General features: G+C 39.9%; 1 protein-coding gene across 1 annotated transcript; it reads right to left on the minus strand.

Moving 5' to 3' along the window:
- Window positions 1–13,998: 13,998 nt before the first annotated feature.
- Window positions 13,999–14,457, minus strand: LOC110694912. The gene has a single exon (XM_021872116.1). It carries the CDS (start codon window positions 14,455–14,457, stop codon window positions 13,999–14,001), a length of 459 nt encoding a protein of 152 aa, XP_021727808.1.
- Between the last annotated feature and the right edge of the window lie 944 nt (window positions 14,458–15,401).

Genomic DNA, 15,401 nt, shown 5'->3' on the forward strand with positions numbered 1-15,401 from the left:
AACAAGTAGTATGTTCTCTGCGACGATTGCACCCGGAGGGGTGTCGCCGGACGCCATTGTCCATGTTGGGACAGGCGGTTTTATTAAATAAGCAACCATCCGACCATTTGGCCTTTGGTCTCGTTTGAGACTGGTTGTGTAGCCACTAAGCGTTTTTGTACTTAGTTTTTTAAGCTGGCCATTGGCCACGCGATATCATATTTATATTAAATGTCAATTTATTTGGTTAAACAATTCTTCCGTTTGGGTATTACCCAGGCGGAAGGGTAAATATAACATTAAATTTCACTAAGTATCAAACTTAGTTGATTAAACTTGTAATCCGTCTAAGTATTACCAAGGCGGATAGATAATTATATAATTGAATCTACACTAAGTGTCAAACTTAGACAGTTAAACATGAGTTCCGTCTGAGGATAACCCAAGCGGATAAATAATTATAAAAATAGCAAAACAATTTTGCAAACAAAGTCTGATTTCTCATTGATTGACTCACTGTTTACAAAAAATTTACATTTCTCAGAAGTAGTACTTTTTTAAGTTATCTACATTCCAAGTTCTAGGCAGACGCCGGTCGTCTGGAGTTTCCAGACGGTAGGTGCCATCCCTGACTTCTTCATAAATCCGGTAGGGGCCTTCCCAATTAGGAGTTTGCTTTCCAGCTTCATTGGCCCTACCGGTTGCCTCCATTATTCGTAACACAAAGTCGTCAACTTTCAAAGGACGCTTGCACACTTTCTTGTTGAAGGCTCTAGTCATTCTTAGACGGTATATCTCATGGCGCAGGGCAGCATTGCCCCTGCGTTCCGGGAGGGAGTCCAATGCTAGCCGCATGGCCTCCCAGCTTTCCTCTTCATCACAAAGCATGATTCTTAGAGTCGGCTCGTAATGCTCAATGGGAAAGACGAATTTAGCACCGTATACGATAAGAAATGGGGTTTTGCCGGTTGCCCCTTTGGCAGTAGTCCGGATTGCCCATAGGACATGAATTAGCTCTTCTGCCCATAAGCCACCGACTCTTTCAATTTTCTTTTTTATGCCGTTAGAGATGAGTTTGTTGAAGGCGTCAACTTGGCCATTTCCTTGGGGTCAGCTGACTGATGCAAAACAATGTGAGATACCCTGATCTCCCAACCAAGTCATAAGATAAGGTGTTTCAAACTAAGGGCCATTGTCAAACACCATAAACATAGGTACCCCGAACCGAGTGATGATGTTCTTCCAAATGAAAGAGGTGACATCCTTTGTCTTGATGTTCTTGACCGGCTCAGCTTCTAACCATTTGGTGAAATAATCCACAGCCACCAAAATGTAGCGTATAAGGACCCAAGATATCCATGCCCCATTAAGCAAACAGGACTGAGCTGTGGATTGCCGTCAGATCAGTAGCCGGGCGGTGAATAAGCTTGCCAAACCTCTGGCATTTTTCACATCTCTTCACCAACTCTTTAGCGTCTGCTTCAAGAGTAGGCCAAAAGTAATGCCGCCTGGCTCTAACGGCTAGGAACCTGCCGCTTATGTGAGAGGCACAGTACCCAGCATGCAATTCTTCAAGAACTTCTTTCCTCTTTTCTGGGGTAACACACTTCAATAGAGGTTTAAGGAAACCCGCCTTGAAGAGCTCTCCGTTTCTCAACTCGAAGTTTGCTGCTCACTTTTTCATGACGGCTGCTTCCTATGGTGAATCAGGAAGTATGTCGTCTGCTAAACATGCCCGGATTCCATCCATCCAGGTAGAGCTTCGGTCCAGGATTCCAATGGGCTCTTCATATATACTTCTCTTTTCAAGAACTTCCCAAAAGACTGACCGAGGCGTACACAGCAGGCGGATGAAGCCAATTTGGACAACTCATCCGCCTGGTTGTTATCCGACCTGGGCACTTGACTCAAACGGAATTCCTCAAGTGCCCCAACCACTTCTTTGACTGCTTGAAGGTATTTGATCATAGCCGGATGAGTTGCCTCATATTTTCCCTCATATTGGCTAATGACCAACAGTGAATCAGAGTAGGCGTCAATTTTAGTTGCCCCTTCTGCCTTACACATGCGAATTCCGGCTAGCAGAGCTTCATATTCCCCCTCATTATTTAAGGCTTGAAACTTAAACCGCAGTGCATATTCAAATCTATCCCCCTCAGGGGACTCATATATAATTCCTGCACCGCAGCCGTTCTTCGTTGAGCTCCCTTCTACATACACTTTCCAAACCTGATCCATGTTATCCGGTTGAACCGGTCACGTCATTTCAAAAATGAAGTCGGCAAACGCCTGACCTTTCACTGCCTTTCTAGGTTCAAAAGTGATTTCAAGACTTTGCATTTCAGTAGCCCATTTCAGCATTCTATCGGATGCTTCTAAGGTAGACATTGGCCGCTTGAGGGGCTGATCGGTGTAAATTACCACCGGATGGGCCAGAAAATACGGCTTCAATTTCTTGAAAGCCATATACAAGGCAAGGCTAAATTTTTCAACCACGGGATACCGGAGCTTAGCATTTTTTAGAACATGGCTAATGAAATAGACCGGGATCTGAATGTCGTCTCTCTCAGCCAGGAGAACAGCACTAAGGGCATGATCTGAGACGGCTAGGTACATGTATAACGACTCTTTGGGCAGAGGACTAACAAGCCTTGGCAAAGAGTGCAGGTGCTCTTTCAGCTTTTGAAAGGCCGCCTCAGCATCATCCCCCCATTCAAATCTGGTCTTCTTCCTAATTTCTTGGAAGAAGTAAAGGCATTTGTCACCTGACCGGCTGAGGAACCTACCCAAGGCCGCCAGGCAACCGGTTAGTCTTTGCGCTTCCTTGACAGTGCGGGGTGACTTCATGTCAATTACCGCCTGTATCTTCTCGGGTTTAGCCTCTATCCCCCTTTGATCAATCAGGAATCCGAGAAACTTCCCAAACTCAACACCAAAGACGCATTTCTTAGGATTTAACATAACATTAAGCCGCCTGAGTGTGGTGAAGGTTTCTCGGAGATCAGCAAGGTGATCCGCCTGCTGCTTAGATTTGAATATCATGTCATCAATGTACGCCTCCACATTCCTCCCAATTTGATTAATTAAGATCGTATTAATTATCCATTAGAATGTAGCCAGCGCATTTTTCAAGTCAAACGGCATCAGAGTGTAACAGAATAACCCCTGATCAGTGACGAAGGTCGTCTTCTCTTGATCTTTCTTCCACAGGGGTATTTGATGCCCGACTGTCAAATCGACCAGACTATCGATCTTTGGAAGTGGGTAACTGTCCTTAGGACATGCCTTGTTGAGGTCTGTGTAATCAACACACATACGCCAGGTACCATTCGGCTTCTTTAAAAGCACAACATTCGCCACCCAGTCGGGAAAATTACATAACCGAATGAACCCAGCGTCCAAAAGCGTTTTTACTTCGGCAGCTGCCGCCTGACTTCTTTCCTCGCCGTGATTTCTTTTATTTTGCCGGATGGGCTTCTTTTTAGGATCCACGGCGAGTTTGTGGACAGCAAGATCCGGGCTAACGTCTGGCGTCTCTTCCACTTCAAAGGCAAAAATGTCTTAGAATCCTTTCGAGGTGCAGATCTGCACCCAATTTAGCATGAGCAGCCGTCCCAACCTTAACTGTACGCTCTGGAAGACTGTCGTCCAGAGGTATATTAATATGGGCTCCAGCCAGTTGGGGACGGAGCTCCACCGACCGCTCCCCGGTCAGTGATTGCTATTTTTTCTCTTTCTTCACCTCCACCAGCAGCGGTGCCTTTCTTTTCTTTCCTGCTGCTGATGGGGCTGGGGCTTGGTCGGCATCCTTGACATTGTCAAGGACTATTGGTTCATGCCCTTGGCTGTTTGGAGCCTTAGTATCCTTAACGACTGAGAGGTAGCACTCCCGGGTCGTCTTCTAATCCCCATTCAAGGAACCAACAGAGCCGTCATCCCTCTCATACTTGATGAGCATGAGACAAGGGATTATTAAAACCTTGGCTTCGTTGAGGGTGGGCCGGCCCAGAATAATGTTATACGGGGTCAACTCCTCAACGACCAAGAACTTGACGACCAGGTGTCATCCTATTCCTTTCTTACCTAGCCGGATTGGTAAATCAACCCTTCCGACTAGGTAAACCATCCCACCCCCAAAGCCAACCAAGGGGTGGGTAACCGGATGCATGCTGCTGACGTTGTATTTCAGCTTTTGCAGGCATCGGAGACTGATGATGTCTGATGAGCTGCCGGTGTCAATAAGGATTCGTCCAACCAGCTGGTTGGCAACCTTACATTCAATGACGACTGGGTCGTCATGTGGACGGCGAACGCTGCCCCTGTCCTTCTCCGTGATTAAAACGTCTGGGAAGGAGGAGCTAGCGGACGCCTGCTCATCATCATCTTTGTCCATCTTTTGAAGATGGCTCTTGGTGCCCCGGATGGTAGGGCCACCGCATGAGAACCCACCTGCTATGGTGTAGACCGGCTCCTTATCAGTGTCCGAACTACTAGCAGGGTTGGGTGTCTAGGACTTTAACATCCCTTTGTCAGCCAGACAGTCCAACGCCCGTTGAAGGCTGAAGCAGTCGTTGGTGTCATGCTTACTTCCTCATGGTATTGGCAGAATTTATTTTTGTTCCTTGATTGAATGGAACTTTTCATTAGATTTGGCTTCTCTAGTGACAGCGGTCCTTGATCTCCATGTGGATGGAGTTACAGTCTGTTGTAAGGTTTTGATGATTGTGAACAAATGATGATTATCTAACTAATATGTGTATTGAGATGTGCATGAACAAGTCATGAAGCATGAAGATGCTTGAGTACGGGTTAGATTATCATTGAAGATGGTTCCCTACATACAATGTATAGATCGTGCTTGAGTTCCTCAAGGGGAACATAAAGAGAAGAAGTCTAAAAGTACAAACGTATTGTTAGACTTTACATACAGTTCCTAAGAAGAATGAGAAGATGTTCTTTGCAAGGAATGAGCAGCATTTCCTCAGGGGGAACAAGTAAAGAGAAGTTCCTTTGCGGGAGTAGAAGCTTTAGAGTAGAAGTTTCATCAGAGAAGAGAAGTTCCTTTGCAGGAACAGAAGCATCGGAGTAGAAGCTTCATCAGAGAAACATGAATACAGAAAAAAAAAGGAGTATATTTTTCTAGGAATCATGTAAGTATGTTAGACAAGAGAAATTGTCTGGAACAAGCCTAAGGAACTACATTGGAACTTCGGTCGGTAAGGAACTTAGTGTTGATGACCAGTAAGTTCCTTACTAGTCAGTCTAGAATTCATTTATAGAAGGAACACGAGTTTGCACAACACTAGTAGTCAGTTTTCCACGTTAAATAGTCATTGCATTATATTTTCCTACTTTATAGGAAGTTAGTTTTGACTTGGTATTAATATTTATTATTAGATTTTATTTCATAAAAGATAAGTTTTTGAAAGTAAAATCTGATTTTCTCTTAGTAAAAAAGATAACTTATTTTCCTAGTTTCTAGGGATTTAGTTTTCAAATAAACTAATTTATAAAATGACTTTATTTTATAAAACAAAGTTTTATAATCAAAATCTGATTTTATTGTAGTCAAAGTCGTGGGAAAAAGATTTTCAAAGTGGTTACCTTAAAAGTAGGAGTTCAGTTGAGATTTTGTTTGTTAAGAAACAAAATAAATCTGGTCTATATGTGAAGTTAAATTAATGAACGAGTATTTTATTTTAACTTATCTTCTTAAAGAAGTCAGTTTTAAACTCCTATTTTTTAGCACAAGGACTTGGTCACCAAGGAACTTGTGGCTGGTATTTGCAAAACGTGCTGATTGCTTTCCTAACAAAAAGGAAGTTATTGAGCAAGTCGTGGAGCGACTAATTGACCCATTATTGTTGCTTATAATCAGAATTAGTTTTCTATTCGTGGGCCTAAAGATTTGGACCACTTCTGATCATAAGGAACATGGGCAATTAGTAGGTTTTCTAATCTTCTATAAATGGAACGTTTTTAATTCTTTCAAAACTGTCTAACTTTAGAGATTCATTCCATATAGTGTCTCACTTAAGTGGAATAGTTTTTCATGAGAAATATATTATGTCTTCCACGTTGGTGAGTCAGTTCCTTTAGGTTCCAAGTTCCTTACATGTCTCAAAGTGTCCAACATATTAGTTTCGTACATCTATCTTTCATATGTATTTGAGAAATGTTTAAGGGTTTGAGTGAACTCTTGTATTAGGGAATTTGTAAGGGTTTGAGTGAACTCTTGTATTAGGGAATTGGGAATTTTGAGTGAACTTCTATTTGTGAGAAAGAGAAGAAAAAGAGAAGTGAGAAGAGAAAGAGAAAGAGAAGTGAGAAGTGAGAAGAGAAAGAGAAGTGAGAAGAGAGAAAGAGAAGAAAAGAGTAACAAGTTGGGTGACTTGTTCCTCAGGGCTTTGAGTTCGTTGAGAAACTTGAAGTTAGAGTCTTTAGTTTGTAATGGGTCATTGCCCTATTCTAGTGAAGATTCTTTTCCTAAAATCCCTTGTGGTCGTGGTTTTCCTCCTTCATTTGGGCCAAGGAGTTTTCCACGTAAAAATCTCTCTTGCACTTTTAGTTCCTTTAGCTATCTTTCAGTTCCTTTAGCTTACTTAGTTTTATTTCCGCAAAAAGTTTGGCTAAACTGTCATACTACAATTCAACTCCCCCCCCCCCTTCTTGTAGTATTCATTGAAACAACACAGTCCTTGTTAAACTCGTACTTAGGAACGTACGGTTTAAATTCTTTCTTCTTATTCTGAGACAGCTGGTCAGAATCACTAACCGCCCAGATTTCTTTTCTTTTCTTGCTCTCTTCTTTCTTCTTGGTCGGCTGAGCAGGCCGGCTATCTTTATATTTGTCAGAATTCTTAGAGTCCGACTGGTTACCAGGCGAGCAGAGGTCGGTCGCTTGAATATAGCTTTCCGCCTCCCTCAGGGTCGCCTATAAAGTGAAAGCCCATTTTCTAACTAGGTCGAACTTAAAATTCGAACCATTTCTCAGACCCTTGAAAAAGTCTGTAAAGGCTACCTCGTTAGACAGTCCTTGAATCTTAATTCTGATCAGATTGAACCGCCTGACATAGGAGCGTTATCCTTCTCTCTCCCCCTGCTTAATGGTGCTCAAGTCAAGACTTGTTTCCTTCGCAGGGATGTTCATTAAGAAGTTGAAAGAAAACAGGAAGGCAAGCTTCCTGAAACTATCAATGGACTCAGCTGGCAGGTTTCCAAACCATTATTGGGCAATTCCCTTCAATGTAGCCGGGATGCATCGACACCAAGTGGCATCATCCAACCGTAAATACATGAGGTTGGTGGAATCCATGAGGTGATCTTCCAAGTTGGTGGTACCATCATAGGTACCTACCAACACATTTTTAACCTTGGCCAGCTGTGCCGCCTCAGTTATCTCCCGGGTGAACGCATAAGGTTGTTCACCCAGGCAGAGCAGACGGAGCTGCCAGTCTAGAGGTTGGACGTTGTTGTATACCGCCTGTCCTCCAAAGAGGGCCGGCTGCATGAAATAAGGAGGATATTAACCGTAGACCCGAGAAGGTACATAAGGTGTAGTACCAATCATCTGAGGACCAGAATGGACGGTATTACCTCCTGTATGGCTCTCATGCAAGGAAAGTGAATTCCCTGCGGAAGTGTTGTTGAAGTTATCTGAAAAATTCGATGTTGAAGCCGAATCAGACAACTTCTGATTCCTCCTGCGGGTGATGATCTCTCGGGCGTTAGTTGATTTTTTGCTTCCCACCGGCTATTGCGTCCGGCGGGGGTTGTTGGCATTCCTCTTAGGCAGAAGAATTTTGGACCAATCAATTGTCCCAGCAGCCTTCTCCTTTGGATGAGGAGTTGGCTGCTGATCTCTGATTGACTTTCCCTTCTCCAAAGGACAGTTTTTTGCCGCCTGACCCCTACTTGGGCCAGCCCGGCTCTTAGAGATCAGATCTTTAATTTCACCCTTGAAACTTGTCATGAACTTCATGAGTTCGTCTCGGGTGACAGGTGCTAATCCACTTGCCATATGGGTTTCCCTTCCGACTTCCCAGGGGGTCGATTTGTACCCGCCTGGTTGGCACCCCGCTCAAGAGTGTCTCTAGGCCGGATGCGCTTGGTTATCAGAGAGCCATCATCGACTATATAAGTTTCAACTTGAGGATCTTCGTCCTCTTGATCAGTGAAAACTTGCGGGTCGTCGCCCAGACACTTAGGGGTGGTACAGACTCTTGAACCATCTTCAAGGTACTCTCCCCACAGAAGGCGCCAAATGTTTTGGGTGTTTTTGTCCCTCGGGAGAGTTACGTCACAAAGATTAGTCCGGATGAGCTGTACCTGCAAAACAACGGAAACTTCGGGTGGTTGGAGCTCCGCCTCCGAAGATCAAGTTAGTAACTTGAAAGGGTATAACGAGTACGGAAATTTAGGTGGGGATCTGCTTGGATTCCAAGCTCAGGTGTTTCTCTGATGAGAGAGAATGTAGGTATAAAAATGATTGAACGTGTCCCCAAAATGGGGAAATATCTCCCTATTTATAGGGTCGTTGGAGAATGTTCCCCTATCTAGATCACTTGACCTAGATTTTAGTGGGTTGCGCCGCTTTTTGGCGCTCCTAGGGATTTGGGCCCTTAAAGGCCGCCATTTCAAAGGCTTATCTAAGGGGGCCACATGTCAAGAGAATATTGGGCCACTTGGGCCATCCTGAGCTCACCACGTGGCCTCCTCTCATTGGTCAACGTGTCTAGGGTATTTTTACCCTAAACAATTAGTTACTCGTTATATTTTTTCTAATTCTCAAATTCAATCTCCATCAATGAATTTCATTAGTGTTTTTCTTATTTCTAATTATTAAATCTTCCTTTCTCTCACTCAAAAACTCAATAATTATTAAATCAACGTATCTAGCAAAGTATAATCAGGATGAAGTACTCTTTAACAAATGAGCATTATGGATGGATTGATACAATTGAGCATTAAGGATGGAATGATAGGGGAATTGGGTAAATTGCAAAAGTCATCAAGGGATGAAGGTTAAATTCTATAGTCATACATTATGCAAGCCTCCCAATTTCATTCAGGTTAATCCTATTTCCAATAAGATTTTTTCTAGCTTTATTTTTACCATATTAATTTATTTCTTAAGCTATTAAATTGTTGACACGATAATTTTTTTTATTAATTTATTTTACTGTTGAAAAATATTTAAGCTTAAGAGTGGATGTCTTTTAATTGTGAAGGTTTAGCTTATACAATAGTACAAACTATGCACTATGTAAAACTAATAATGTTACTCAAATTTTGTTACAAAGATAAATTGTTTTTTCATTTAATTAAATCTGATAAATATTAAATATGGAAGAGAAAATATAGAGAGATGAGGGAAGATTGTTACATTGTATTTCATATTCCATCTAGTACGGGATATATATAATGTACATTACCTAGGGTTCCATCAACGGATAAGATCAAATACCTAACTCTAGAGTATTCTAGATTGTACATGGGATAATGGTCATCCATATTTAGATATTATCATAACACTCCCCTTTGGATTACTATATATTGAATAAAATAATAACTAACATTTACTATAAAATCCCGTACAAAATAATACATTATAATGCGCATAAGATGATGCCTCGTTAAAAACCTTACCAGGAAAAGCTAGTGGGGAAAAACCATGGTTAAGGAAAAAAGAGTGCAACGCGCATTAACTCCCCCTCATGACTATATCACTTGAGATTTTTAAGACGACACAATCCAATGTCGTAAGCTAACTTTATGAATGTTGCTGTCGGAAGAGCCTTAGTAAATAAGTCTGCTAAATTCTCACTTGAACGAATCTACAATACGTTTATATCTCCATTCTTCTGAAGATCATGAGTGAAGAAAAATTTAGGTAAGATGTGCTTTGTTCTGTTGCCCTTGATGTATCCTTCCTTAAGTTAAGCAATACAAGTTGCGTTATCCTCATATAAAGTTATTGGTGCCTCTTTCCCAGATGATAAACCACAAACTTTTTTTATATGTTGAACTACCGACCTTAACCATACACATTCACGACTAGCCTCATGAATTGCTAAAATCTCATAATGATTGGAAGAAGTAGCTTCAATGGTTTGTTTCATGGAATGCCAAGAAATGGCAGTACCACCATATGTGAACACATATCCAGTTTTTAACTGACCATTATGAGGATCAGATAAATAACCTGCACCTGCAAAACCAATCAAATTTTCTTTGGACAACTTTGGGGAAAATAAACCCATATCCTTTGTACCTTGAAGGTAACGAAGTAAATGTTTAATCCCATTCCAATGCCTTCGGGTTGGACATGAACTAAACCTTGCTAATAAATTAACTAAAAATGATATGTCGGGTCGTGTATGACTTGCAAGGTAAATTAGTGCTCCAATTGCACTAAGATACGATACTTCAGGACCAAGAATTTCTTCATCATTTTCCCGAGGTCGGAATGGATATTTCTCTACTTCAAGTGATCTTACAACCATAGGGTAGCTCAATGGATATGATGTATCCAAAGAAAATCTTTTAGAACCTTTTCTATGTATGTTGATTGATGCATAAGGATTCCATTCTCTAGGTGCTCTATTTGTAACCCCAAGCAGAATTTTGTCTTTCCTAGATCTTTCATTTTGAACTCTTTCTTTAAATAATCTACAGTCACTGAAATCTCTTCAAGAGTTCCAATGATATTCAAATCATCAACATACACTGCAATTATAACAAATCCCGATCCAAATTTCTTTATAAAAATATATGGGCTGATAGGATCATTCTTATAACCTACTTTCAACAAATACTCACTTAGACGGTTATACCACATACGCCTAGATTGTTTCAATCCATAAAGAGATTTGTTCAATTTAATACAGAAATGTTCTCGAGAACTAGATTTTGCTGCTTCTGGCAGTTTGAATCCTTCTGGGAGCTTCATGTAAATGTCATTCTCCAGTGGGCCATATAAATAAGCTGTGACTACATCCACCAAACGTAAGTCAAGTCCTTCTCTTATTGCCAGACTAATCAAAAATCTAAAAGTAGTTTCATCCACCACAAGAGAATACGTCTCCTCATAATCAGTACCAGGTCTTTGTGAGAATCCTTGTGCAACTAAGCGTTCCTTATATCTTACAACTTCACCCTTTTCATTTCTCTTTCGCACAAAGACCCATTTATATCCCACTGGCTTTACACCTTCAGGTGTATAGACTACAGGTCCAAATACTTTTCTTTTTCCAAGAGATTTTAATTTTGCTTCAATTGCTTCAATGTCATTTCCTTGTCTACATTCTTCAATGTATTTTGGTTCATGATCCTCATTATTATTCATAACATCTAATGCTACATTGCATGCAAAAACATCATCGACGTCGATTTGATTTTGGTTCCATGTAATTCCAGACATGATATAATTTGTTGAAATTTCTTCATTATCAGGTACCTGAATTTCTTCTTGTATCATGTCTAAATTCTCTTCTGGAGATCCTTCAAAAATTGTTTCTTCAATTTGACCATCATCAATCAATGCTCCTTTTCTTTTCCGAGGATTCTTATCTTTGGAACCTATTGGTCTTCCACGTTTCTAGCGTGGTTTAGACTCATTAGCAAATTTATTTTGTCCTTCAGGGGCATCTATTTTAAATGGAGCATTTACAGCTGAAATATGTGACTTGGTAACTTTTTTGGGTCAGCAAACAAGTCTGGCAATTGATTCGCTAAACTTTGTTAATGAATTATCTTTTTAACTTCTAGTTCACATAATTTTGTTCGAGGATCAAGATAGGATAATGATAATTCATTCCATTTATTTTCCTTTTCCAGCTCTCTCTTTTCTCTCCCTAATGTTGGGAAAAGTGACTCGTTAAAATGACAATCTGCAAAACGAGCCGTAAATAAATCCCCTGTTGTAGGCTCAATATATTTAATTATTGACGGGGATCCAAACCCAACATATATCCCCAACCTCCTTTGAGAACCCATCTTAATGCGTTGTGGTGGAGCTATTGGAACATAAACTGCACATCCAAAAATTCTTAGATGGGAAATATTTGGTTCCTTACCATAAACCAATTGTAATGGGGAGAACTTGTGATAACATGTTGGCCTAATGCGAATTAGCGATGCTGCATGTAATATAGCATGTCCCCAAGAAGAAATTGGGAGATTTGGTTTCATAAGCAATGGTCTAGCAATTAACTGAATACATTTTATTAATGACTCTGCCAGACCGTTTTGTGTATGAACATGTGCTACAAGATGTTCAAAATTTATCCCAATGGACATGCAATAATCATTAAAAGCTTGAGATGTAAATTCACCAGCATTGTCAATTCGAATAGTCTTAATGGGAGTTTCTGGAAAATGTGCGCATAACTTAATTAATTGGGCAAGTAATCTCGCAAACGCTTAGCTACGAGTTGATAACAAAGACACATGTGACCATCTAGTTGATGCATCAATTAAAATCATAAAATATCTAAACGGTCCACATGGGGATGTATGGGCCCACAAATATCTCCTTGTATACGTTCCAGAAAACTAATTGATTCAAAATTAATTTTACCTGGTGATGTACGAATAATAAACTTGCCTTCTGAGCAAGCATCACATGAAAAATTATTATGAAAAATCTGTTGGTTCTTCAAAGAATGTCCACATGAATTCGTAATTATTTTTCGCATCATTATTGAACCGGGATGGCCTAACCGGTCATGCCAAACAATAAAATTATCAGTAAACTTCTGGTTTACTATAGCATGAGCTTCAATAACATTGATTTTTGTGTAGTACAAACCACTAGAAAATGTAGGTAGTTTCTCCAAAACATGTTTTGAGCCTTGAGTTATATTTTAAATTTGAAGGAATTCGTTATTTTCTTCATTGATTGTCTCAATATGATAACCATGGTTGCGAATATCCTTAAAACTTAATAAATTTCTTTGAGACAATGAGGAGTATAAAGCATCAATTATTTTAATTTCAGTTCCCCAAGGAAACTTTATAGTGGCTCTTCCGGAGCCCTCAATGATATTTGTACTGCCCGATATGGTACTCACATTAGTTCTTTTCATCATCAAAAGAGAGAAATATTTTTTATTTTTAAGTATTGTATGAGTAGTTGCACTGTCAGCAAGACATAATTCTTCACCATTCATAGCAAATTGAACTTGAGTTATATCCATGTTTTTCATGAAATAAAATACATGTCAAAATATTAAACATAAAAATAAAGATGATAAATTACATAAATCAATAAAAACACTCAAAGAGTTCATAAATTTATAAAGCAAAAGTCCTTATTACAACGAAAGAAATAAACTTAAGTAAATCACTAGAATAAGTAAACATAAGTCTAATACTTAAAACTGACACAAAACAATATAATATTAATTATTCCCTTATGGGGCAGTGAAGAAATCAGCAACTTCTAAATGATTTGTACTGCCAAAATCAAAATTATTCCTTTCCGGGGAAGTAAGGAAATTAGCAACATCGAAATGATTTGCATTGCCGAAATAAAAATCACCATCACCATCTTCAAGAACAAGGTCTGCCTCTACTTTCTTTCCTTTCTTCAATGATTCTTGGTAAAGTTCAATAAGATGCTTTGGAGTTCTACAAACCCGAGACCAATGACCTTTTCCTCCACAACGGTAACATATATTGGTATCACTTTTCTCTTTTTCATCCCTACGTTCCCACTTCTAGTGGGAATGTGAGTTTGTGAAATGACCTCCACGACCTCTATCATATCCACGTCCACGACCCCGGCTGCGCCATTGGCCACGACCACGACCTCTACCTCGACCACTACTGCTGGAATGGTCTCTGTTTTTAGTTTCTTTCCCATTATGGGTTGTCACATTCGCTTTAGGGAATGGAATAGAGCCAGTAGGACATGATTCATGATTTTTCATTAACAGCTCGTTTATTTTGCTCAGCCACAAGAAGACAAGATATTAATTCAGAATATTTTTTAAAACCTTTTTCTCTAAATTGTGTCTACAGGACAATATTATTAGCATGAAAAATGGAGTATGTCTTTTCAAGCATTTCTGCATCAGTAATATTTTCTCCACATAATTTCAATTGAGAAGTTATTTTAAACATTTGATTTATATTCACTAACAGATTTAAAACTTGCAATCTCAAATTCAACCATTCATAACGAGCTCTAGGGAGTATCGCTGTTTTTTGGTGGTCATACCTTTCCTTTAGATTACTCCAAAGGATTTGTGGGTCTTTCACAGTTAAATATTCATTTTTCAACCCTTTATGGAGGTGATGGCGAAGAAAAATCATGGCTTTAGCCTTATCTTGAGGTGTTGTCTTATTAGCCTCTTTTATTGTTTCACCAAGCCCTTTAGCATCTAGGTGTATTTCAGCATCTAACACCCATGATAAATAATTATTTCCGGTAATATCAAGGGCCACAAATTCGAGCTTGGCAAGGTTCAACATTTTTCAATGATAATAATAATATGGGATTCTAGATAAATGTTTGGTAATCCTACTCAATTGACTAGCAATGGTGCTGATAACGTATTAAATATGGAAGAGAAAATATAGAGAGATGAGGGAAGATTATTACGTTGAATTTCATAGTCCATCTATTACGGGATATATATAATGTACATTACCTAGGGTTCCATCAATGGATAAAACCAAATACCCAACTCTAAAGTATTCTAGATTGTACATGGGATAATAGTCATCCATATTTAGATATTATCATAACAATAAATAATAAGTTGTGCATAAAATATTACATATACAAAATATTAAGTAGTCAATACGAAATACTTAGTAAAATTTAAAGGGCCCAAATTTTTGGTAGCACAGGGCCCTCAAATTGATTAAGACGGTCCTCGCCAAACCCGCTAACCAATTACCTCCAATCTCCACCACCTTTGCACCTCATTGCAGCCACACCTAACCACCCTTATTGCGCCACCATAGAAGCAGCAAACTCCACGCCAACCGCAGCTCCTCGCATTTCCTCTACTCCAATAACAACCGCACAAATTAGCCACCAAATTACAACTTACGAACAGCAATTACAACTCCAACAAAAGTCGCAACCACCATCACCTCCTTCCCCACCGCAGCTAGCAGCCATGAATATGGTGCGCACGCGAAGACCCTTTTATGCGTGCGCACACCAACATCCCGTAGCTAGGCATGAATATGGTGCGCTCGCGAAGACCCTTTTATGCGTGCGCACAGCTGGTTCAAATTGAAGCCATTGAACTTCATTAATTTGATGATCATATGGTTGTGATGGTGCGTGAGAAGCATGGGAAATTCCCTTATATGGTGCAGCGAAATATCTAAGGGTGATGATGGAACAATGATGATTGTGTGTGTTTGGTGATGTGCAAAGCAGGGCATTTTTCCTTCTTTTA

The sequence above is a fragment of the Chenopodium quinoa genome, unplaced genomic scaffold, assembly GCF_001683475.1.
Source record: "Chenopodium quinoa cultivar QQ74 unplaced genomic scaffold, ASM168347v1, whole genome shotgun sequence".
Classification (NCBI taxonomy): domain Eukaryota; kingdom Viridiplantae; phylum Streptophyta; class Magnoliopsida; order Caryophyllales; family Amaranthaceae; genus Chenopodium; species Chenopodium quinoa.

Coding starts and splice junctions, on each gene's coding strand:
- LOC110694912 (XM_021872116.1), bottom strand. CDS start 14,457: ATGTTGAACCTTGCCAAGCTCGAATTTGTGGCCCTTGATATTACCGGA.